We start from the raw sequence: 27,588 nt of genomic DNA on the forward strand, positions 1-27,588 counted from the left end.
AGCAACAGAGTGGTTGGCTCCAATAGTGGTGGCAAGGAAGAGTAATAATGAGATTTGTTTGTGAGTGATCTTCGTGCACTCAATAGGGAAGTTGTTCTGGACAAATTTCCACTCCCCAATATTGATGAGACGGTGTCAATTCTGGATGGGGCTTGTTATTTTAGCATTCTGGACCTAGCTTCTGCCTATCCCCAAGTGCCTTTGGAGAGGTTTTGGAGAGATTACTAAAAGCTGGTTTGACGCTACATCGTGACAAGTGTAGATTTCGGGTGACCGAGGTTGACTACCTTGGTCATCACATATCAAGCAGTGGTGTTAAGCCGTAAAAGAAGTTGGTTGATACCATAACTAATTGGAAGGATCCATGTTCAAAGGAAGAGCTGGCCTCGTTTTTGGGTATGGCTGAGTTTTCCAGCAAGTATGTTAGGAAATTTGCTGAGAAAACATATAATCTCAGAAACTTGTTATGCAATAAGGCAGATTTTTTGTGGGATTAGGTGTGCAAGGAAGAAGTTGCAAGGGGTAAGACGGATCTTAAGGGTGATCCTGATCTACAGGCTTTTGAACCAGGTGATACGACATACATTATCACAGATGAGAGCAAGAAAGGGTTGGGTGCTTTGCTGGTCCAACAGAGGGAAGGTTCCGAACATCTGGTGGCCTGTGCTTCAAGATGCCTAAGAGGTGCTGAAATAAATAACTCAGTCATTGAGAAAGAGGCTCTTGCCATTTTCTGGGCTTTAAATGAATTCAAGAAATTTGTGTGGGGCACCCCCTTCATTGTCAGGTCTGAAAGAAATCTTTGAGAAGAAAGGTTTAGACTCAATCTCTTCTATGATTAGGAGTTGGGTCAATTTGATATTGCTATGGAATATATCCCTAGTACAATTAATGTTACGGCTGACTGTCTCTCGCGTTTCTAAGGAATATTTTGATGTTGTGGACGAATTTGATGTGAAAGTGTGTGAAATCACTTTAGGAGCAATCAAAGAGGAAGAATTGAAGCTGGAGTTAGGGAAGGATTCTGAACTGTTGAGACTGATGGAATTGATACTACAGGAGAAAGTGGATAAGCTTGAGAAACCTTGGTCGCTGGTTTGTGTTGAGTTGGTTATTAGTAATGAGATGCTAACTAGAGGGACGAGGTTAGTTCCTTCTGCGGGTCTGAGGAACAATATCATTCAAATGGCTCTCGAAGGGCACATGGGTATTTCCAAAACCAAAGAACGCATTAGACAGGATTTTTGGTGGCCGGGTTTGGATCTCATGGTGGAACGTGTTGTGTGTGATTGTATTCCTTGTTCTTTGAGTGACAAGATACTCAAGCCAAGACAATCATCCATGGTCTGTAGGAAATTACCCATGTGTCCTTGGTAAGAGGTAGCATCACACACCGTATTTAATTGTACTTCTAGATTTATACTCAATTTGGATTGAAGTAAGTTGTGTGAGTGACATTACTTCACAATGTGTGATAAAGTTCCTAGATGTTGTTTTCAAGCGTGAAAGTTTTCCTAGTTCCTTGTTATTAGACAATGGTCCACAGTTTTGTTCATGTGAAATGGAAGAATAATTAGAAGGGTGTGGAATTCAGCACAAGAAAACTTCTCTTTATCATCCCGAGACTAATGGAGCTATTGAGAGGTTGAACAAAACTTTGAAGGAAGGAATATAGTTGGCGGGGGGTGCACAGTTTGAATTGGAGAAACGAGTTGCAAAACAGGATTTCAGTTTACAGATTTTCAAAGGTAGATCTCCAAATACCAAAATGTGCCCTGGGGGGATGATACTGGACAAATGACTTAAGGACAATGGTATTGGTCAGTGGAGGGCAAAGGAGTTGGCTTTGCAACAGAAAAGAAAGGATTATATAGACTCTCGTAAATGTGCTAAGACAGCTGAATTTCATGTTGGTGATACAGTCAAGATCAAAGCATCTGTGGGCTGTCAAGTCTTGTCTAATTTCACAAGTGAGAAGTTTGTGGTAAAATTGTTCAACAATGCAGTTTAAACCCACGACGGTCGGATCTGGAATCATAGCCGCGTGGTTCATGTAAAGCCAAGGAATGACCGTGCATGTGAAACTGAATCTTCAGCTGGGGTGCTGTCTCAGTTGGGGTGTTTGAAACCAACCAGGAGAAGTGTGAGAGTTAGCAGAAGCCCAGCATTTCTGATAGATTTTGTGAGGAAATAATGTAAATTTGTTTTTTAGGAGCTCACTTTGTTATTTTCTCAAGTGTTATTTTTTATTATTTGTGTGATTTTCTTCTTTTTGTCATAAGGGAAGAAAGGTTGTGGGGGTTTTACTGAAACTTATGTCAAATGTAAGGGGGAAGACGTGTGATGTGGAACGTGAAGCCAGTTTTGTGCGAAGATTCTGTGTCAGGCAGTTGACCAGACTCGCTGATGGATGGGGGGATTAATAAAGCGTTTCCTAGTTACCTGTGTTTCCTGTGACCACTCACTTCATTACACTTTGATCTTATAGGCAGTATTTTGTGCAACATTGTTTTTTATATACATAACTCAATTCACTTAGTTTGTTATGGTTTAATATTATTCATTAAAATTTACTATATTTTTCTAAATTTGTTTGGGATTTTTCTTGTGTTGTGTTTTTCACTTTATTATTGTTTGTGTGCTGCATAAATACATTGCCTCTAAGTGAAGCCGTACTGCTTTTATGCCAACCTACCAGAGGTAAACTACAGGTTAATTTAGTGACGTTTTTGGTTCAACTGACAAGGAATGTGGTTGTTGCTTGAGTAGATTTATCACCTACCTCAATTAATAACCCGATTTCTTACACTTTTTTATTCTAGTTTATTCCCTGAAAAAGGCAGTCGACCTTGTTGCCGACGAGTACGGCTAATATAACTCACTTAAAGAAGCTAAATATTAATAATTGGGGAGATCTGTACCAGGATGGCTCTTTTATAGATATATCTACAGTCACAGAACATTCGGCACACACACACCACTTGATATCTTCTTATATTACAGCAACAGAGCCATTGTGAAGGTAGACAAACCTTGTTTTCCACAGGAACCCCCTGCTGTAAACCTCTGTAAGCACTGCTTGCGGCTATTACAGCAAAACAAAAAAAATTAGTAGCAGACCTATACTCCTTTACTCAACAAGAGGCCCCCGTATACAGGCCAAGCTCGAAGACCAAATGGAGTCATATATTCCAGATTTCATTATCGGCTAAGAAATGGGACTATCACTTTTCCCAGACAGTGATGATGATACCCAGCAGCCGACTTCACATAATATACTTCATTACTTGTATATTCTCTACCATACTTTGTAGTCTATGTAAAATGGGGTTAACACAAACTGTAGATGAATATGATGTGGCACTCAGGAGGCAGGCTTTCTGCATCTGGCTTGGCTTTGCCCCAGAGTACGCCAATATTGGGAATATGTGGGTAATACTATTTAAAAAATGACAGGAAATAATTGAGTTGGGTCCCAAACTGGCATGGCTGGGCTTCTTCGATAGCTGGGGTCTGCAGGAAACTGGTGATGCTTTTTCTACTATTGGCTTGGGTCTCAATGCACTGGGGCAGAGGCAAAACACTGACAAACAGTATGGTTAGCTGATCCTGTGTACCATAATTAGCAACTTGAAATATACGCTGAATTGCCTCTGTAGTTACCTACTCAATATAAATATGCCAGGGCTTTAAGATGTAGTGAACGAAGTGGTGATCACACCCTAAACCGTTCGGGTTCTGTACATGTAACCAAGGGAATGGGTGGGCCTATCATATTATTACTATATATGTATATTCATTAGCTAAAACAAAATTTTGCATATGTATGTTACTCATCTGCTTCATACTTACTATTTTAATTTGAAATAAATAAAAAAAAAATTAAAAAGCCACTTCTCTGTTTCTATTTTTGTGTTTGAAATGAAATGTGATGTGCATGTAGCATTAATAGCCCTCTGAAGGGCACAATGGAGGTTAAGACCGTCAAAATGCTTTCCACAGAAAGATAACATGCATTTGATGGGTAGAAGTCGGAGAGAAGCACATCTTGGGTCAGGATGCCCAGCTCACCATTCTTTCTATTTTTACTGTGACAAAACGTTATCTCTAGTGTCCAGAAGGCATTCCAGGATTCCTGACCTGCTCTCTCTTGGGAACTGAAATGCAGACAGTGAACAGAGGCCAGATAAATACCTACCTTGTTTAAGGTTGCTCAACTCCCCACTTAATTTCTATTGTTTAGTTTGACAAACATGATCCCTGGTGGTCAAGGGGCATTTAAGGACCGAAGAAGAAGGCATACTAGGAGGTACCATCCCAGACTCTCTATCTCAGTGGAGCTGACATGCAGATAGGGGGCAAAAGTCAATAAAGGGCATCCCTTATGCTAGACTGTCTGGCTCTCCACTCTGTTTCTATTTTTTTTACCTGTGACAAAATATGATGCCTGGTGTCCATAGGGCATTTATGATCTTCTGGAGGCAAGAGGGGCAGATGTGATTACGACACCCCTTATCTACTGCCACAAGACATTAAAAATGGAGATCATGGGGAGAGGCCAGTAAGAGGCAGAACTTGCACCAGAAGCCCTGACTCCCATCTTTGCTTCTAATTGTTTTGTTTGACAGAAGAATATCCCTGGTGTTCTGTATGCATTTTAGATCTTCTTCCTATTCCTAACAGTGCCCAAAAGAATGAAGCAGAAATGAAATTCCTGAGCACAAATCCTTTCCAAGGGACATGTGTGTTCCTCTACAAAAGATACATGTTTTGCAGTCACAGTTCTATCAAAGTCACTAAGAAGCAATTCTTGCAGGAGGGAAGTATTAGAAAGAATACAGCCTTCTCTTTCCAGCTGAGCATCCCCCATAATTACTGTAGTCTGGGGTGCCATAATCACAGAGACTTCCTTGGACATTGAAAGGTGTTGAAAAATCCCTGTTGCCTAGTTGGCTTCATTTTCTGAGGGGATGGCTCTCCTTCAGCTGCATGCAGCGGATGCGTGCCACAGGGCCTGACCTTCAGCATGGCCCGCTGCCATGTTTTGAATTTTGTTGAAGGGACCACGGAGCCTACCGCATGTTTTACAAACTCATAGCTTGTGGTTAGACCTTCTTGGGATTCATGGACTTCATTGCAGGTCCATGGAACCAGCGGGAGATATAATAAGAATCCAAGATCCTCCTGCCATTGTTTTGTAAACCCTGGACCAGTTGTTACAGACCTCGGGGAGCTGTGCTGGGATCCACCAACCCCATGGTGAAAATATAACCTTTTTAAAAAAAAAACAAATTGTACCAAGGGGGACCCTATGGTCCTCCCTCCCCAACTGATCAAAGGGGTCATGGAATGAATTTCCTGTGCTCGTATGACTCCTTTAATTGTTTTCGGAAGGACCCAGTTCTCAAGTTCCAGAACCGCAACCAAAACATTTTCCTTCAAAACACCATCAGATAGTGTCAGGCCCAGTGACACAGCTTTGGTTACTCAGGAGAGAATGCTACCTAATCAGATCACCGCAATGGATTTACACTATTTGACAGAGTTACTCTAAACAAAGCGAAGGCACTTCCCCCAGTAACGTGACCTTTGGTCATGCACAGCAAGGATGGCCACAAGGCATGGTCATCCCTTTGGTCAGGCCCTGTGCCCAGTCCACTGTGGGCAGCCATACCCTGCTGAGGGCAGCTATTAGGGGCGAGCAGCAGGTTTGGTAGCCGGGCTCCATCCTGCCACATGTGGCCAGCAGCGAAGCCCCAAGTCTACAGAGCTGGAGGCAGCACCTCCTGCTGAGCTTGGCCATTGGTCATATGCGTCACACTTAGCTAGAGGGCCCCATCTCAGTGTGTGTGTTTAGCCTGTCACTGTGCACACCGAAGGTTAGTTGCATGGCCTGGCCTTCATCCAGGTCCTGCGCTAAACTAATGCAGGTGGCAAACCCATTTTCATTTGAAACAATAACCATACTTTTTTTATTATTAAGATTTTTACTGATAATATAACAATTGCCACTTACAGATCATTGTGATATACAGTTTGTAGTCTGAAAGAGAAAAATGCTGTAATATATGCAACAACACAATCAGGTATTACATTTCAGTGATTCGTCTTTGTGACATTTCAAGTTCTACAGTTGGCGAAATACATAGCTCCCCCGATAGGCATTCCAGGCCCCCCACTTTTTGTCCCACTTCTTAGGGCAGCCTCTAGTTTTGTAGACTTCTTTTTCGGCTACCATACATTTGTCCATTTCCGCCACCCATCCAATTAGCAACGGCTTGTCTGTGCCCCCCCATTTCATAGCAATGACTCTCTTAACCAGGGTGTACCCCAGGGTGGTGAATTGTTGTTCTATGTCTGTGAGGTCATTTGCCTCTCAAATGTTCAGGATTCCCAGTGGGGGTGTCCGAATGAGTGGTTTTCCCAGTGCCTCTTGCATCTTATTCATAGCTCGCTCCCAAACGTGCCGTATGTAGGGGCAATCCCATAGTATATGATAAAATTTGGCAACTTGGTTACTTTCACGCAAGCAAAGCGCATCTTGTCGAGTCCCTATCAACAATAACCATACTTTAACTGTAATTTCTGAGCTCAATTTTTAATCCATGTTAAGATGCTATAATGAAGCTAACCATAGTTTTACTTTAACCCTGGTTTCCGGGTTATTTGTATAACATAAAATAACAAACTTATAAGAAAGTCTACCTTGCCGTTGAGCTTGTGGCCCTGCTTCGCAGGGCTCAAGGGGGTGGGTGTAGAATATGTAGCCAACTCTCACTTTGGCCATGCAGAGTACCTTGCCTTTGAGTTATGCCACACCTCGAAGTTTGGGCACAGGTCCCGGATAGACCTTGGGCCCAACCGCTGCAGGCAGCCAATCAGCTCTTGGCATGTCCTTTAGCCATGTGAAGCAGGGCCTGCCCTTTACCAGGCTTTGCTCCCATCCTGCTAGGGCAGTCTAAATCTCCTGGGTAAGGCCAAAGACGTGAACAGCTGGAGTTCGCTGCTGCAGTGGGGCCTTGCCGCCCAGAGCAGGTGGAGTGCAAGTCCCGATCGAAGATCATGCCCTGCAACCAATTCAGGCCAACCACAGGTGGTTGGACACAGAGTGTGCTGAAGGCCAGAATCGCCTACGGACATGCTTTCCTTGGGTTGGCTTACTGTGGTGTGTTAGCAGCAGGGAATGACCACAGACCAAGCCCTGCAATTCTCCTGCACTGCACATCAAAGGCTAGCTGTCACACAGTGTGGATGACATCCTGAGCGCCAATGCCTTGAACAAGGGGTGGAAAGGGTAACTAATAATTGACAGGACTAGAGATAGATGGGAGAAGGGGCATGCACCTCCACAAGGCGTCACAGTGTGTTTTGATTGACGGCAGCAGTTTGGGTGCGGGCCTGGCTAGGGCCTGAAACTAAACTCTGCTTTGAATGAATTTGGCCATCCGCAGTGGGGATAGCCTGCCCACAGTGTGTTGGGTGCAAGGCCTTTCTGCCAACCCTTGCTTTGCACTGCTTCTGACTTCAATGGGAGTTGTGTACTTACTGCAAGTAGGGGGCAGAGAACCGGGCATGAAATTATGGTAAACTTAGGCACACCTCATCAAGTGCCTGAAGAAATATGGCCACATTACCCCCACCCTAATGGAACTCAACTGGCTCCTCTATCAGGCCGCACCATCTTCAGACTGGCTACATCATCTCCAAAGATATCACAACAGGCTGGAACAAGATCTCTGAATGCATCAGGACTGGCCAACCATGCTTCAATAAAAATAAAAAATCTGAAGACTTACCTCCTTAAAGAACAGTTCATCATGACAAAGTAACAGTCTGCCTTCACTGTCAGAATCCAGATTCTCACCAGATTCTCTCCAAACACTCAATGGCTGAATCTTTGATTAACCCCAGTACAGTGGTCCACTGGCCTTTGGCTAAATCCGCTCTCAACAAATACCACATATATACATACTTTTATATTTTCACACTGCCAGTGAAAATAAATGTGTCCCAATATCGCAGTATTCTGAGCAGTTATACTTATAAACAAACATTAATGCCTTACTAGATTACAAAGGTCAAGTTTCAGGTTGTTACCAATGAAATTGACATGTAAAAAGCACTGCCTCACAGATTACATGCTACAATCTATTTACACATGGCAACATGCCCTCTAATTGTCACAAGGCATATTGTCAGTGTGATTTTAGCTTAGTGTAAACTATTAAACCCTAAAACACATAAAAAATACTATGGAATAAAATATATGCAGATGTGCAGAGTACATTATTCTGTTTATTACCATGGTTGAGACATTCAGTGACATCCTGATCTACTTTTGGCTTTGCCTCTTGTGATCCCTGGCTCCTTCCCATAGTAAACTTTGTAACTATGGTAAAAAATAACACATTACAGTTTGTGTATCTACATATATAGTGGAACCACTGGGCCTGAGTAACAAAAGTAATTGTAGTATCCTGTCTAGGTTTATGTATGCCATTTTCCAGTAATTTACACTTTTTAGTAATCTAAACTTTTGAGAAAGTTTACTAATTTTTGGTTATTCACAAAATATGGGCATAAATTACACTTTTAGAGGATATTTGTTCCAAAAATGTAACTTACACTTTGTCAATAGCCAAAACATAGTCCACAAACTCAAAAGTGTAAATTGCTCAAAACTTCAAGTTACCTTTGTGAATCAGGCCCTTTATATTCAATAGTACACATATTAAAATTCTGCTTACACAGACTTCCACAAGTGGATCTCAAGTACATCTCAAATCTGCTCTTCTAGGGGATGTGAAATGCGTATGGTGGATAGAGGCTTGAGAGGCAAGCCTTTGACTAGTCAACCCTGCTTCTAGTCCTCTGAGGCCAGCGAGAGACACAACTTGCACCATAAGGCCTGACTCCTCTCTTTGTTTCTAATTGTTTTGTTTGACAGAAAAATATTCCTGGTGTTCTGTATGCGTTTTAGATCTCCAAGGGGAATCAGATTGTATGGTATGGTAACATCTCTAATCTGCTCTCCTAGGGAAGATGAAATGCAGACGGTGGATAGAGGCCAGAGAAGCAAGCCTCTGACTAATCAACTCTGCTTCTAGTCCTCTTATTCTTGGCATGTAGGGCACATTCATAGTTGCCTGAAGAGGGAAAATTGAGTGGTAAAACTATTGTTCTTCTTCCTCAGTAAAACTCAAATGCCAGTGGTGGGGAAATGCCAAAGAGAACCCTGACTTTTGCCAGAATGGCCTGGCTCATTCTATTATGATTCTATGCTTTAATTCAAAGAAATTGACTTTGGAATTCAGTGAGTATGTTAGGTCAACTGAGGGGGGTGGGAGACTAAACAGGTAGTAATAACAGTTGGCCTGGTCGTACATTTACCTAGGTACATTTGCAATTGACTTTTGACTTCCTGTGCTAGCCTGGAATTTGTGGTGAAGCCTCTAATTATAATGGGTCTCTGTTTAGTAATGTGTGTGATTCTCACAAAATTTGAATGAGCAGTAAATGCATTAACGGCTTCTCTTTTTTGAATACCAATGAAAGAAATAAAAAGAGAATGGCTTTAAAAGTAAATCAAGTATAATTAACAACGATATTTTTGAAATGAGTTAAGTTTTTGCTGCGTTTTCTTTCCAAAGCTTGAATCTGGGTTGGTACTTGTTTCAAGATATTACCTGGTTGCCATACATGCTCAATGGTGTTTATATGAATTGGATGAGAATAACTGTGTTGAGTTGTTATACCTACAGCAGTTTAGGGATTTGTTCTTCAGGATGGAGTGGATTGTTGTGTTAATATTTTCTTCTAGATTGTATTTGTTCAAAAGCTAATATAATGTATAAAGTGGTAGGCTTAGAGGTACTTTTTGGTATTGTACGTAATATTTGATACGCTATCTGGGTGGAATTTACTGAAAACGTGGCACGTTATCTGTGATCCCTTTCATGTTTTTCTGTTACGTGTCTCCTTTATTTGATTTTGTTGTAATTTATTAAATGTATTTAGTAATGGCATTGTTATTTTGGGGAAGTGCTATATATTTAATAACATGATGATCAAGCTGCTATATCCAGAATGATAACAGGGCTACTTCATTCTTTCTTCCACAAGCAAATGTGTGGATTTCCTGGGTTACTTAGGCAGTTTATTGAAACCTATTTAATGATGAGGGCGGTTGGATGTGGAGTGAAAGATTACACCACAGAAACTGTAGGAAGCATATTCTTTGTGTATGTCCCAGCTTAGGCAACATATAAAGGATAAAATGCTGTCATATTGGTAATTGAGGTGGTAAGGAAAACGGGACTACATTTACTTTTATGCTGCAGGGGGTTCTAAAGAGCACAAGACAGCATTGGGTTCTTAGTGCAGAAGCCACTAAGAACTGAACAACTTGATGAGGGTAGAAATTTGTGAATATTCGCTTTGGGTCTACAGAAATGCAACCTGTGGTAAATGTGGTGCCCTTCACTGATGATGCTTAAAAAAAGTTGCATTACTGTGTGTTCTTTTAAAAATATTTTTTTGTGATGATCATTTGGTGGCAAGATTTTGAAAGTGATTGCTCCTTATTATCATTTGAGTATTATTCTTAAATTTATGAAAAGTGCTTCATCCCCCTGCAAATTAATAGGCAATAGACTTAACTTTAAAGTTAAACTGCTTTGAAGTACTAACAAAATATATTTCTTTTAATTTTTTCCTAGGATTATACTCTAACAATGTACTTCCAACAATTCTGGAGAGATAAGAGACTGGCCTATACAGGAATCCCTCTGAATCTTACACTTGACAATCGAGTAGCAGATCAGCTCTGGGTGCCGGATACTTACTTTTTAAATGATAAGAAGTCGTTTGTGCATGGGGTTACTGTGAAAAATCGCATGATTCGCCTCCACCCAGATGGAGCAGTCTTGTACAGCCTCAGGTTTGTGTAATCTCTAAAATTATCTTCTAAATTACCGTTTACTGATTCTAATACTATATAACTGTTAGATATCCACTGTACTAATGGGAAATGTGTTCTCAGAAGTGCATGCTTAGTTCTTTGCATGTTTTGATTGATATGTTCGGTTTGTGTTGACTTAGTAGTTCACTATCCTATTCTTACATATAATTACAATGTTAGGCAAAATTTACCTTATAGTTATAACTACCTCTAACTGCATCCTTTATTGAATCAGATGTTATCTAATGGTGGAGACAGGTCACAATTGTGCCTGAGGTACTGCAAAGTCCAAGCATTTTGACTTCTAAAGAGTAATCTGTTTTTTATGAGGACTATCAGTCTCATCCTTGGTACCTGGCTCAAGAGCAAAATGTTCCTTAAAAAGATGCATGTGATTAGTGCGTAATAATTTTAAAACTGTAATACAGTTGAGAAATACAGAACTTGCAATTTTAAAACCAATGTATGTTGAAGAATATAATGTAATGAGAAAAATGACACAAACCACAATCAGAAATCATGTTTTCTAACCGCGATACAATAAAGAAAGAATAGACACTTCAGATTCTATTGTTTTTATATTAATTTATCAGACATTCATCTAGTTGATGCCAAATGCTAATGGTTGTTAAAGTTAACCCCATGTGACAGGTAACCCACAGATTTCACTTTGTCATCATTTATTGAAAAGAATTCAGCTAACGTTCAGAATCTGGAGCTGCTAAATAAGGGCACATGATTATTAGGAAAATAAAAGTTTGGCAGCTTGATCTGGAGTATTCAGGTTTGCCCTCACATATCCCACCCAGGTCACTTAATATCTGTGATGGTCTAAAAGACAGAAACATTGCTACTTATCAGTCTTTAAAGTGGCATGCAAACTTTTTCATACAACATGAAGTCCATAATTCCACAGTGGAAAACAATATTTACAAATAGCGGATTTCAGAACGTTTGTGGGGTGGAAGTCGTAGCAAGTTTACTCTTAGGTCAGATGATATGATACTCTTCTAGAATCAAGGACCCCCAGAGCTACATCCTGTGACATACAGCCTTTGTCAATATTTTAAATTGTTATAATTCGTGATTCTATCATTAGGAAAAGACTAACAAAGAATGACATTTGTGGAAGGGTAGCCAGAAAAAGGCCCCTTCTCTCATGCAAGAGAATTGCTGCGTTACCTACTTTTGCAAAACAGCACCTGAATGAACCACAGTTTCAGAACTGTAGACGTATCTAAGTCAGATTGTAAAAAATCTAGTAATATGTTATCCTTTAAAATAAGCAGAGAGCTATGTTGATAACTTTTTTTTAAGGTTTGGTAAAGATGCCAAGAAGTGCTATGTGATTTGTTAAATTCTTTGACCTTCAGGGTCAGATGAAGATTTTTTAAAGTAAGGCTGTGACCTGGGCATGTTTCCGGTCATCTGGGACAGTAACCTCGTCTATAGAGAGATTACAGATATTGATGATGATAGGGATCAGCATTGTCTGGAATAAGGCTAGAATGTGAGTGGAGCATGGATTAGAAGGCGAACCTCACCTAGTGAAGCCCAGTTTACTCTCAGCTACTTGCTTGTTTTCCTTAATCTTTATTAATTTATTTCTGCAAATTGTCCTCATTTAATTTCAAAATTTTAATAATCACAAACTCTCCTTCTGGTAAAGTTATACCATACAACCTAACTATACCTAATCTCCTCTAGTTTATCTATTAATCCTTCCAGCCATTTGCATGAACTCCCATACCTCCCTACTAATGTTCACACCAGTGTTCTTTTATTTTAATCCACCACAAAGAAACTGGAGTAAATGCATGTAATGGTTTCCTTGTAAACCCAAGACTAATCCCAATAACCATTGGATTAACCACTAGCCTTGGGATTCAGAGCAGCATAATGCCTAGTGTGAAGTGCTTCAGCGCCTTGTCAGGTGTAGTAAGTGTGATATAAATCAAATTTTTTCATGGAGTGTTGTCAAGTCTTAAAAAATATCAGTCATTCATTCCAGTAGTTCCTAAGTTTGACTTTTGTTTCCCAACCCCTTCCTCTAATTTCACTCACTTGAAAAGGTAGATAAGGAAATTATGATAAGGCCTGGTCGTTTTCAAGACCAGATGCTATTACTGAAGCTCCTTGATGTTTGGTTGCATAAACAGTAGCACCACCCTTTGTTGGGAGACATGCGGTTCTGCAAGCAGACATGAGAATATCTTTTGCTTGAGTTGAGGAATAGCATTTCTCAAAAGATGTGTCTATTAGTAGCCATTTATATTGTAAGCAAATGCTACTTAAACACAAGTTAGTCATGTTTTTCTTTTTTTCCTTCAATATAAAAATACACTCTTCTAAGATCCTCAGCTGGGAACCTTGTTTAGTTCCCTCATTATCTTTCAAAAACAATTATTTTTGATGTCTCTTTTGAAAAACGAGCTTGCTACCATGGTGGTATAACAAATAATCTAAGAACGTAATTTGCATTATCTAAGTAGATTGTACACCAATCTATTAAATTAGCAAAATATTTCAAACTTTCCATCCTTGCCTCTGGAAACGAGAATTCGATGAAGAGGGTTTTTGGCTACAGTATTACACTGATCAAATTATCAGCGGTAAAAGCTCAAGATGCTTACCAATTTAAGGATGGATCAATTGGTGTTGAATCCTGAGAGGACAGTAACAAAAGAGTCATGTTATAGAATTAGATACAGGGCCTGAATATAAACATTTGTATACTGCTCATAGTAGAATATTTCTCACTTTTAGGCTTACTCTGTATATGTTTGATATATGTGAATTAGGTCCTCTGAGACCGCATCTTTGCGTGTAGGATTGAATTTATTTAAAGGACTACATGACAGGGCTGATGCTTGCAACTCTCCATTAGCTAGATGTTGGAACTGGCACTTTCGGGTTGGCTGAGGCCGTACCCCGGCCAGGCAGAACCTACCACTCCCATCAGGAGCGGTGATTACACACACTGTATAACCTGCACTCACCTTTGGTAGCTTGGCAATGAGCTGTCAGACTTGCCACAGAGGCAATGTGTAGAACATTGACACAGAATTTACGATAAATACCTTGAGCCTCATAAAAGAAATTTCACATGTGATGTATGTAAATAACATTTGTATTCAACACACATAATAATTAACACAACATGAAAATCATGTATTTCTGGGCATAAATCACGCTTGGGATTATTATTAGCAGTACTAGGCCCAGCCAAGTTCAAATGGCATCAGCAATATGCACACTTGGGAAAGATCCTATTCAACCCCCCCTCCCCACTGTACCCTTATGTAGTGCAACAAGTTGTCCAACCCAGGCCCACCTTGCAAATTCTTATAATTTATACCACTCAGAGGGTTCCCCCCGTGTCACAACTATATCAGAAATATGTACATCCACAGAATGTTATCACTTTTTAGCAGCACTGTGGGCTGAAGCTGCGTGGGGAAAAACCAATGTCAAATGTAATGCTCTTTGGCAAGAAATCAACATATCAGGCAAACCTCAGTCCAGTGTTGTGAATCACGGGTGGCTTCCCACCGTCACTTCCACACACACACTTACTCCACACCGCTACATGGTGCAATGGATATCAGGCAAGTCCGTACGGAAGCGCATGCACACATATGCACTCGGCACCCTAATACGGTGCAACTGATACCCAGCAGGTCAATTCATTACACACTGCAGACCCCGTGGCCCCAAGCCTCCCTCCACCATCCAACTCACCCTGAATTTCCTACACTCAGGGATTAGAGACACCCCATTCCTGTTATCCTGATTGGAGAATGAAGCAGGGGGGCCTCTCCGAAGGAGGAGGCACCCCGTCAGGTACACATTGACCAGAGTCACACCCAGTCAATCCGCACACAATATCGGGTGTGCAATGATATGGGTCGCACCAGACCATTCCGGTCACACATAATGAAGAGTTGCAAAATCTGTACCCCATTGGAAATGAGGCACAACATCCTGTTCACGTTGATTTTGGCCTCACCAAACAACACCCGTCACACACACAACAGTGTTGCAAATTCTGTGCCTCCCTGGAAATGAGGCACAACGTCCTGTTCACGTCGATTTTGGCCTCATTAAACAACATCGGTCACACATGCAACAAAGAGTTGCAAAGTCTGTACCTCCTTGGAAATGAGGCACAATGTCCAATCACACACACAACAAAGTGTTGCGAATTCTGCGCCTCCCTGGAAATGAAGCACAACATCTGGTGCACTTCTGTATTGGTCGCACTAGACAGTTACGGTTACACACAGGCGCAAGTTCAGCAATGGCTCATGAGGTAGAATGAGGCACTACTATGGCTACGCCCACACCTCCGAGGGTCGCAACCTGTGAATCGGATATCGCACACAATGAGCATGCAGTCGGTGTGTCACACGAGAGAGCTGCAGCACGATCGACAAAGCGTGCCACATTGGGACCCACAACCGGTGAATCCGATTACCACCAACAAGATGCTTATGCGTGCCAAGGTTCCCACGATGTAAGGGCCACTTGCCTTAAATGAGGGCCAGAGTTTGGAACTTCGCACACGGCAATCCTGTCTCCAGGCACAATTCTTAGTTCTACACTGCACTACCAGTTGAAATCCAGCAGACGATGTGGGCACTTGAGAGGGCACCACGCTTCAGGTGTCACAGGTAAGCAGTGTTGGACCATCTTAGGAGATCTTTGATGTCCCTGGGACCTCCGAAAAAACAGGGAACAAATTCAACAAGCTCTTGCAGAGCATACTTCAGGGTGACACACGATAGCTGGTAGTCGGCCCAGGCCAGCCATTATTCAGTAAGGGCATGCCGTCCCTTTCAATGGCAGTAATCCTCCTTCTGTATAACAGAGTACTCCAGCATTGTGCGCCACGTAGTTCCAGGTTCTCCGGTCCCATGTCCCCACAAGCGTATCTTACCCTGTGCTGAAGTATGGCACCAGTAGTTATACTGGAGTGTGCCTTTGAAGTTAGGGGTGGATCAAAGGGTCTTTCTTTGAACCTCAGATGTCTCCCCTAAATTTCAGTCCTGTCTGCTATGAGGCTGAGAAATGCAGATCTTTTTCTTTAGTGGGGCCATGATCTGGCTTTAGAGGCCATGTATCAAAGCCTCTCCCTCCAATCTCTCCAGCTGGCAGACAATGGCAGAGGTTTGTCATTCCAGTTGCATGCCCAGTATTTTAGAGAGGTCATTAGGGAATGCCCAGATGTGCTCCCCCAGCCTCCAGCGTGGACTGGAGCCAGGCACAGAGGCACACAAGGAGTTTAGAACACAGAAATACCCACCTTCTAGTAATGGCATTTCTACACGAATTACGACAAAGCCACATTTAACACTGGCAAGTGTTTGTTGCTGTGAATCCAATGATAAAAAACATCATGAGGCTGCCGTATTGCACTCTGCTATTGCAGCCTCAAGTGATTTCAACTATTTCCCCATGTTAGCCCATGGGAAGAGCAGACCACATAGGTAATGAAAACGTGTATGAGGTATTTCTCACTATCTGGGCAGGGGATACACATGTATCTGCCCTGCCTTTCACCTACCACTTGCTTCGCCCCTTAAGATGTACCCTTGGGGTACAAAGCAGAAATGAAAGGCCCTCTCAGGATGGCTAGTGACTCAAACAGGCCAGTCTGAGTAAACGCATAATTCCACGTATCAGCCTGCAATGGCAGGCTGGACACGTATTTATTAGCACCATCGGTGCAAAGCACAGTCCAGCCTGCAATGGGAGGCTGGACCTGTATTTGGGGGCACCATCGGTGCCGGTGCTCACATCAGCCTGTGAGACGTATTTAAAAGCACAATCTGTGCATAGCGCACCCCAGTGTGCAGTAGCAGGCTGGACACTAATTTAAGAGTACCATCAGTACTCAGCACACACCAGCCTGCAATGGCAGGCCGGACGCATATTTAGGAGCAACATTGGTGCAAGTACACACACCAGCCTGCAATGGCAGGTGGGACACCTACTTAGCACACCCGTGGGCTGAGCGCACACCAGCTGACAACGACAGGCTGGACATTCATTCAAAACTACCTTTGATCGAAGTGCACACACTGGCCCAGGTCTTAAAACATCATATGTGCCCACCCGCAAGTTGCCCTTTGCAGGCCCGACTTCCTAATGTGTGTAGGAAGGGATCGCACACTTTCACACTGCAAAAGTGCCCCAAGCCCTAAGGCCCTAACAAGTGAATCAGCCACACCCGGGAAGTTTCCCAGAGGGAGAGCCAACCCCCAAGGTAGGGAAAACCCACATAGGGGTTCATTCCTACCTAGGCAGTGCACACGCAGATGTACCTACCCGGCTACACACCTACCCCGGTTTGGTGGAAGTGAACGGCCCCTTCAGGGTTGGCTACGGAGCGAGACCGGCCAACCTGAGTATGAGACATTTTTGACAGGCTATTCAGGTTGGTGGCACAATCAGTGTGGCGTCCCCCTATGAGCCAGTGTCGCACCCGCCCTGAATATGTGGTGTACCATTTTACAGGACACTCACTGGTGCGAAACCTAAATCAATCAAGTAAGCACCCTATCCTGATGTGTGCAGGAAGGGTGTGCGCATTTTCTTCTGCAGTACAGTGCGAAAGTGCCCAAAGTCCCAAGGTCAGGAAAAGAGAGTTGGTAAAAACCAGAGGGGGACAAAAAGCAACATGTTTTAGGGAAATCACACTAAGAGATTCAAGTGGCTTGAAGAATTAAGAAAATGCCACTACACCTACAGGTTAAATAACATAATAAAATGACAAGACCCTGCAGGGCTATGCTTTCCCTTTTTTTCTTAATGTAGGCGTAAGTTATTCTATATGAATGGCATCCCCAAGGGTGATTTATCGTGTACACTGGGTGTGGAACAAATTGCCTAAACCTTGGTCTGCAAAACGCTCACTACAAGTGTGTTCCAGACCGAAGTGTAGTGATTTGTGTGGCTATCTATAAAAATATGTATTATATATTATGTACATAATTTTTAGTTTGTCAGAAATGTTGCATTAAATTTGGTGGAGACCCAAGAGGACTATTGTATCCACTGCCTGAGTGCACTCAGCCTTTCATCCTTCTGAGATTGATCAAATCAGTACCATTGACACGATTAATAATACACTTCTTTTATTTGTCAGCATTATCAAGTGACCCCTCAGAGTGAATGTGCCCTATTCAAACACTCATGTTATGTGTTTTATAGTTGTCTTGGCAGTTTTTAAACTGCCTGGACGAGACTGAGGGCAACAGAGCATTTTATAAAGGAGTAGTTAAAACATCGGTTAACCTAAGTCATGACTTTAATCTGAAAGATGACAGCGGGCATTTCTCTACAAATAGAGTGCTACAAAGTTTAGGCCAACTAAGGATAGGGACTCTGTTTACCGGCATCACAAATTTCATATAAACACAAGCCTTTCTGAAGTAGTGATTTTATCGCTCTGAATACAGAGATTTGCCTTACAGACCGGAAGGTGCCATGATCATGTTTTTAATTGCTTACAAAGACAATAAAGAGAAAAGTACAAGTAGTGTTACTCACTGAAGGGCTTCTGCATTGTGAAATGTCTACTGATTTTAAGAAAATAGGTTATTAGCTGGGGAAGACGGGCGTCCATCCCAAGTAATTATTCCAAAATCCTGTCAGGTCCAAAACACAAATTCAAAAACTAAACATGGCCTCATCCCCTGGTAGTTACGACACAAAGCACACATGCTTAACTTAAGAAAAAGTTTTAAAAGTATTAATCAGGACCAAAGCATTTAAAAAGTCAAAACACAACTAAATAAAAATCCCACGACCAATAAAAAACTAGAGAAAATATACACCTAGCGGGTCTTCCTGGTAAAACATTCAAGCTTCTGACTTTGTCTCGGAAATACAAATCTAAATCCTCCTTGAAGGCAATATCCAGCACTGACTGTCCTTTCGAAGTTGGGTAGCTACTAGACGAAGACCTGCTGAAGCGGTTGGTTTTGGCAGAAAAAAATGAGTGGGAAAATTTAAATTTCATTCCTGCCAAACTTCTCATCAGGGAAATACTTTTCATGCCTGTGCCTGGTTAACATTGTTTCTTTTGTACTTAATCTCTGTTATGGACTTCGGAATCCTCCAGCAGGGCACGCCTCTTAGCTGTATCCAACAAAGTCTTCACAAAATCAGACACCTTTGCGCAAGGTCTTGCTGAAGCTCCTGAGGTCCCTTAAGTCCATAGATGTTCTAAGCCCCATGTTTTCAGACTTTCTGGAGCAGTTTATATTAGCCTCTTCTAAAGCTTCCAGGACCTCAGGGACAGCATCAAGTGGCTGGAACTCACTCCAGTAAAGGTCATCAGTAGGACGATTCAATGTCTATGTTTTTACTTGTCAACTGGTAACCTCCGGAAAAAAAGGCCTCTTGCTGCTTTTTCTGTCCCTGTAGCCACACAGGAGGTTTACCAACTGACCTTTGGATTCCACTTCTCTATCGAGCTCTAAGGTCCGGACACGTTACAGACATTAGGTTCGGTCCTCTTCTCTTCTTCCACAAGTCCAGAAAGCATTCTGGTGAGCTGGGGAGTGAGGTGCCCCCTTTGTAGGAATCACTAACAATTGGGGGGGGGGGGGATTGGGATTGGAGTGACTCTTGGACACTCAGAGCCAATGACATAAAAGCTCCCACTCTCACCTCACTTTTGCAGCACATCCTGTTTGCCTTACTGCAAACTATCTCTCAGTGCACTATTCTGAGTAAAATCTAGCATGGCGGAACTCTTGGGTCCTAGGAGGTTGCTGGTGTCACAGCCCGAGCGTGTCTAAGGAAATGAGCAGTCCCATCCTCCTCAGTCATACCAAACTAGTTGTCGGGCCAGCGTTTCCTCCCACTGGATTGGTACCAAACTGGCTACAGGATGCCCAAGGGCTTCTCTTCCCCAGATCTCTCTTTACACTTTGCTATGTATAGGCATGCGTTGCCTTGTCCCATTCAAGTTAATGAAGTTGCTGAACCCACCCCAGCTGCACTTTCTGAGCTGACAGAAGCCCCATACGTTACATCCTTCCTGCCAAAAGGCAGAAGTCATTGTTTCGGTTCTGGGAGCAGTTTTTGCACCTCATTAAGAGGAAGCACTGGCAGGGCCCAGCAGCCTGATGCTGATTTGCCTTCTGGCGCTTCAGTCAGACAATGAATTTTTTTAGCAATACTTTTCCTAAATATTTATCAAAATCTAATTTCAACATTGAATATGATTTTTAACAAATATTTAAAACAGTGATTGAATCATTTCTGTAGCCTATCCCAAATCAGGTTTTGCAAAAATAGTATTTTATTTACACTTTAGTTTTCCTCAGATCTAAACTCTGTATAGTGAAGATAGCTTTTGGGGATTAGTCACTATAAGATCACACAAACATGAAACCCTTCGTTCATACCACTTTTAAATACTGCACACCCTATCTCGTGGTCTATGAGGCTTACCTTGGGGTGACTTGTTTAATATTTAGAAGTAGGGTTCTTTCCTGTCAAAAGGGTTATTTTGGGAGGTTCAGCAGTCAGGCTACAATGGTAGACCTAAAGCCATGTTTCCATTGTCAGTCTAGTGGATGGAGCAACATGTTTTTCAGTCCACAGGGGGCATTTAACATTCCATGCCATTGGTGTATTTTCCTTCACCATATACAATGGTATTACTGGAAAGTTCAATATTCCATTTGAGGATTAACCAATTTTATCACGTTTTTTTTCGGAGCACATACACTGGGGTCTGGACAGCATTACCTCCATGTGCAGAGTTAAAAATCCAGCCAGCAAAAAATGGGGGCCATCATACAAAAAAGGGATTTTCTTACATACTTATACTAGATGTAGTTGAAATTGGTGATTGAATAGCAATGTGTTCAGTTTCTTTTTGACTTGTATGTTTTATTGGTTTGATTTATTCCGACGGGCATGAAATTACAGGTTCTAATAATGCTGACTGAAAAGGATTGTTTCAGAAAATTATTCTTAAGAGTGGAATTTTCAGAAGTAGGGATTTGAAAATCCTCCAGTTTTTGTGCTTTTGAGAACGTTAATGACTGAAGTAACTGACTATGACTTTGTGAGTGCCCTAAGAGTAACACAGGTCAGTTTGCACAGCCTTCTTGCTCTAGGTAGGAACATTTCAAAGAGATCAGAATGATAGTGATGCAGCGGAAGCGGTGGGGCGGTGTATTATCCCACACCAACCTTTACAATACCTAAGGAAGCATAAATACTATAATGACGGACCCATAAGTCATTCTCATTTCTATTAGCAATAGCAATATCACAGGTCTTCCAATGGATCTTTGGTACAGCTAAAAGGGACTAAGTAGAGAAAACAGAGAACTATTCCTTCCTCATGAAGGAATAGTTCTCTGTTTTCTCATGACCTGTAATGAACAAACAGCTATACCATGAGAATACACCACAAATACATCAATAATATGATAAATGTTATCTTAAAAAGAAGTCATGACTCAGTATTCTTTCTAGGTACCTTTTTTGTATTCTTTCAGAAAATATGAATGGTCATACACAAATACAAATCATAAGAGAAACACTTTAATTACAAAGATTACAGGCAAACATCACAGTCATCATAAGTAGAGTAATTCAGAGATCATCAAACGCAGGTGAGAAATAAGGGGATAAAAGAGGGAAACAAGGAACATCAGGATAATCACAGTTCAGTTACCGCTCGGTACAATAGAGAAAATTAATGCACAACGTGCAATTAGTTAAGGGAAACTATCTCCACAGCTATAGGAGAATAGCGAAGGCAGCATCACCTGCCGATGATGTGCAAAGTCTCTAGGGAAAAAGTTCTCCGCAGTCAGGTTTGCCAGCCAGATCAGGAATCGGCAAAGCACAGCAAACAGCATACCACGGATGCAGGACAAGTCACCAGAATGTGAACGAGCCAATGATCATTTTCCCACCAGTCTTTATACTGACTTCACAACTTTGTTACACTAGGTTAGAAACTCTCCTTAATCCTACAAGCCACTCTCATTGGTCAGAACTAGGGGAGGCAAACATCTCCTAACGATGACTTTTCAAAATTTCTCTAAACAGTATGGGCCCGATTCACAGAATTAATTTAAGACAAAATCCTAAACTTACTACTTTTGGTATTCACAGAATGCACTTACTACTTTTGGTATTCACAGAATGCACTTACTACTTTTGGTATTCACAGAATGGATTTACGACTACTAACTTTACGTCCGCACTCGGGCCGGATATTCGGCCCGGAGGCGAAGCTTCTGGCCCGGAGGCAGGGCTCCCGGACCGGAGGCGGAGCTTCTGGCCTGGAGGTGGGGATTCCGGCCAGTGGCGGAGATTTAGCCATGGCCAAAATCTCCACCTCTGGGCCGGAAGCTCCGCCTCTGGGCCGGAAGCCCCGCCTCCGGGCTGGAAGCTCCACCTCTGGGCTGGAAGCTCCGCCTCTGGGCCGGAATTTCAGGCCCGGTGCGGACGTAAAGTTAGTAGTCATAAATCCATTCTGTGAATACCAAAAGTAGTAAGTGCATTCTGTGAATACCAAAAGTAGTAAGTGCATTCTGTGAATACCAAAAGTAGTAAGTTTAGGATTTTGTCTTAAATTAATTCTGTGAATCGGGCCCTCTTTGTCTAAAATTATAAAACTTTCTAAGAGCATGCAGAAACTACAATTTACATATTTTGTAACTACGTAGCAACAGTTTCATTCTAAATCCTCGCCTAGACAGGATGAGTCATACTATTCTCCGCTCTCTAAGGATGCAATGTTATTCTTTACAAGGACATCAGGAAACGGCATGAGGAGAAAACAAAAGAGCACGGAAGCACATCCCCTAATTAATACATTTGCTTAGGCCTGCATGTTTTAGCAAGGAAAGACGGAGAGAAAAGAAAATTAATTTCTACATTTCTAGGCCTACAATACTTTCACGAAGAATAAAAGAGCTTTTTCGTGTTTGTGCTTGAGTATTCCTGCAGTTTAGGAAACATAAGAACATTAATATTAGACATACAAATTAATAATGTCTTCTCATTCTATTATTATACATAACCCTATAAGGAAATCTTCATGCCACATGTGTTATTCTGACTCTAGCAAAACTCGTGAACTTTTGCACATTTCCAGTGTCTTTACGTTTTAGTAATTTTGTTTTTTACATACGTTAGTAAATTATTAAAACACACACATGGGTGGATTTTCCCGAGCAGATTTTATTCGCAAAAATCATGCTCCATCAATCCCTCATTTGATGGTATCCCAAACCCTCTCACCAACCCATATCAGATTACTATCTGATAATGAACAATCAGAATGCAGTAGTTCTCATCTGCTTCAGCCTAACACCCTCTATGTCCTTTCATGCATCGTAATAAATCCCCCTACGATCTTCCATTTCTATTTCTTCTCTTTTCCTTTTTCGAGCTCGTCTTTTTCCCTCAGCAGGCGTACTCCTGCGACACTTATAAAGCAGCATTATCATTAGTATGCTTGTAGCAATAGCAATTATCGGTGTTAATATCTACACCCTAATAAGCTGTTTGAAAAATTAGAAAACCAGTTACCTATGGAAGAAATACTCTTACCAATTTTCTCCCATGCACCATCAGCCTTCAATTTTAACAGATCATCATGTAAATGAGTAATGTTACAAATATACCCCTCCAAATCCTTACTTTTATCAGGGATATGAATGCAACATTGCTGAATCTTTAACATACTACAGAGTCCGCCTTCTTTTTCCAATAGTACATTTCCAGAAGTCTTCACGTTTTAGTAATTTTGTCTTTTTGTTTTTCACATACGCTAGTAATTTATTAAAGCACACACATGGGTGGATTTTAACGAGCAGATTTTGTTAGCAAAAAACATGCTTCATCAATAGGTACATATTTTATTTTCCTAATCCATTGACATGTCTAGTGGCCGCTTGAAGGGATACTTTGAGGAAATCCATTTGTAATTTGGGAACCCCTACCAGTACAAAGGTCCCAAACTGCAGTATTGACGGGACAAGGGACTCCATGGCTTGCTTGAAAACGGGCTGTGAGATAAATGACTTGTTTCTGTCAATAGCTTAAATTGTGCTTGTCCAGGATGATGACTATAGGAAACTGGAATTGTGTTGCAGTTGTCCCCCACTTTATGCCCCATTTTTTACTACTAGATCCTGATTTCCTGCTTGACAGTGCACTGAGGCTTGCTAACCAAACCTAAGTGTCAGTGCTCTTTCTCATTAAACAAGTTAAAGTCTAATTGTAACCCATTTGGCAAGGACTTTAACATCCCTATAAGTCCCTAGTTAATGGTACCCCTGGTTCCTAGGCATTGGGGACTAAAGAGGGTCCCTAAGGACTGCAGTATGTCTTATGGCACCCTTAAAGACCCACACAAATTGCATGCCGACTTCCATTGCATGCTGCGTGAAATGGTGCAAACCATTCTGAAAATATGACATGGCAAATTCACCTTGGGCCATGCAAAATGGCACCACGTGTACTATATGTAAGTCCCCCCTACAGCAGGACATGAAGCCCTAAAACAGGTTGCATTATAGTAAATGTGAGGACATATCTGCATGAGGAGATATGCCCCTGTGCTGTCTAGTTCTATGACTAGATATTGTAAGTGCTCACGGAACCCATCTTAAGACATGTACAGGGCACTGGTCAGCACGAGTTACCAAGTTACATCATAGCTTCACTGAAAATACTGGTGGTTGGTATAAAACACCTTATCTTAATAAATCTGTACTGATGCCAGTACTAGATTTATTATGACATGCACCCAGAGGGCACTACCCCCTAAAACCTACTAGTCCTCTAGTTTGCTCGCTGACTGGAATTGTCCAGCCTGCCACCACAGATGAGTCTCTGACCTCCTGCAGTGGTCAGAAACAATGCCTGCCCGGGAGGAAGGTGCTCACACCTCCGCCAGCAGGATGGCTAGTGAGATTTAGCATATCAAGGCCAAGGCTTTCAAAGCACCTGCTGTTTTTTATATCTGAACCCGGCTTCCCCCAGACCTGTCAGATGCTACCCTCTCAAAAGAGGCCCATTCGGCGACAGGGCAGGCAGGAAATTAGCCATGCTAGGAGACATGTTGCACTGTCATGCTAGTCACTCCCCTAAGGTGAGCCACCTGAAGTGGACATGAAAATAACGTTTTCACTATCTTAGTTGTGGTGAAATGAGGAACTCTGGGACAGGGTTATTCCCACCCCCTATAGTAAGTGGTCATATAGGGGGTGTAGTGACCCCAAGGGTCAGTAGCTCATTGGCTTCTACCCTACACTCCCCCTAACATCCCTAAAGTGAGTATTTAGGTGGCCCTGACAGCAGGATTGCAGATTCACCTGACTAAAGAAGAAGGACAAAGACGAGCCGAAGAATGCAAGAACTGTAGACTAGCTGTTGGCTTGGCGCCAAACCCACCTGCCTGCTCCTGTCTCGAAAATTGGAAAGACCAGACTCATCCTGCAGCTGTGCCTCATCGAAAAGCTTCAAAGGGCTACCAGCACTTCGCCAACCAGCCAGCATCTCCTTTGTCTGCATCAACACAGCACACTATTCTTCTGACCCCCAGGTCCACCAAGATAGCCGCATTCCATGCAGAGATCTCTATGTTCCAGCAGATTAGATCCGTGTTCCCTACAAAGTTTGTCCCCAAGTCCCCACTTGCAGGCTTTTCTGTTACAGGTTTTCCCATTGACTTCAGCGGTAGCGTTCGAGGCTACCCTTGCGATTAGTACCTGTGCACCTGGACACACCAGGGCAGGTAAACCAAAACTGCTGGTGGTTATAAAGACCTTGGGCCCTACTTACCTTAAGTCCAGAAGAACAACCCTGTAACACGATTGCAGGTACCTCTTTGCAATGTATGTTTCTCCTACTGTATAACATTACCACATACGAGGCTCATGCCACAAATCCGGCAGCTGTAATTTCTGTGTTCCTGGAAATCACTAACCTGAACAGTACTTATGTAATCTCGAAGATCTTGATGTCTAAATTACTTTTAAAATCTGTTATTTTTCTAAATTGGTGTCAGGTTACCATATTAAGTGTCTGTCTCATTTGTTGACTCTGTGTGCTCAACAAATGCCTAACACACTGCTTTTTAAGAATTGCAGAGTCAGGCAGCCTCTCCTGCAGTGCAATATCTGTGAGGCAGCTTGTTTTTGTGAGTTTTCTTTAGCTTAATGTGGTCATTTGATGTTTTCTTTACATTTCTGTAGTATTTGCATGAATTGCGTTTTCCCTCTACTTTTCTGTGGTGTTACTTTTTACACCTTTGTCTGCAAGCTTTATACCAGCCTTCTTTAATCAGTAGCCTCTGTGTGCATGTAATGTATCAGATCACAGAACTGTTTAGACTGGCGATATTTAATTTCCCCAGTGATAAGTTAAGGCAGTACTTGCTCCAAAGACCTTTTGTCACCATATTACGAAAACAGGATTCTGGAGGTGGTAATGTATGACAAAAAGATTTGTGCATATTTGTTGTGAGGCGCTTTCTTGTGGTCATGATCTGTTCTGTGTTTTTGTTTTTTATTGCTCTATCAGTGCAATGTGACTTTGATCTGTTTTACTGCGGTTGTGTGATGTTGTGTTTTGATTCTTTTGTTGTGATGTGCGCTATGTTTTAATTGTGCTCTGTTGCTTTGCGTATGTTTTTGTGTTAGCTGCAGTTGTTTATTTTAGATATGTCAACAAATGCTACTGTATATCTTACCAAAAGCAGAACAGGTGATAAAAGTTCCTTTCACATGCAACCATTTATCCCTGACTAAGAATAGCTAAAATAGCTAAAAATAGCCCACAACTGAGGCAGTAACTGTGCCTTACTCTGATCACCCAGTGCTCAATCTATGTGATACACCGCAGGAAGTGGTGTAAGTAAGAACACAATATTTGTGTTGTCTACCTCCTGGATTCTCAATCCATCGCCAATTCTGTTTAGAGATGCTTTTCAGGTGCCTGTGAGACAAGGAGACAGTTTACCTTTGGGCAAATCTAAGAGAAATAGACTACTCTGCCTTGCTGTCTACTGCTATCAGAGCAGCAAGGGAACTCTCAACTTGCGCTCCCTCCTGGTTTGACAAGATCTGATTTCCTCTCTAGATTTTAAGGCCAGTCCTTAGGTAGCTGGCGCTCCCACTCCCTATTAAGTATTAAGGTCAAGACATTTGACTTTGAGTCACTTGTCGAGAATGTCGACTTCAATCACTTGACTTCATTGGTTCATCTTCGGTGAGGTCTGTCTCGGTATCTGGGGCCACTAGTACAATGAGAGACCTTTCCATAACTCCTTCGATGCTGAGAGGTCAGGCGACGACTTCCACTGGGAAGGTTTAAAGCTGGAGATGCTTTCCGTCTTCATCAAAGCCATATCCTTCCACTGAAGACATTCTTGCTCTAGTGATGGAGGATTACTCTAATCCACCCAGAGGTCCCGGTCCTTAATTGTTACCCTGTGAGGTGTAGAATAATCCTTCTATGCCTCCTCTTTCTGCTTCAAAGTAGTAGCATAAGAAAAAGACATGGACATCTTCCGGATGAGCCCTCCAAGAAAGAGAAATGAAGACTGTCACTTCCCTCTGGATGAAGTAGTT

The 27,588-nt window shown here is 42.0% G+C and overlaps 1 protein-coding gene across 2 annotated transcripts in view; it reads left to right on the plus strand.

Moving 5' to 3' along the window:
- Positions 1–27,588, plus strand: part of GABRB3 (gamma-aminobutyric acid type A receptor subunit beta3) — a 1,060,293-nt gene that overhangs the window by 734,944 nt on the left and 297,761 nt on the right. For both annotated transcript variants that reach the window (XM_085622874.1, XM_085622875.1), the window contains one exon: positions 10,719–10,939. In XM_085622874.1, the coding sequence (XP_085479000.1) occupies positions 10,719–10,939 (221 nt within the window). The remainder of the gene's footprint in view (positions 1–10,718; positions 10,940–27,588) is intronic.

This window comes from Triturus cristatus, chromosome 8 (assembly GCF_964204655.1).
Source record: "Triturus cristatus chromosome 8, aTriCri1.1, whole genome shotgun sequence".
NCBI lineage: Eukaryota > Metazoa > Chordata > Amphibia > Caudata > Salamandridae > Triturus > Triturus cristatus.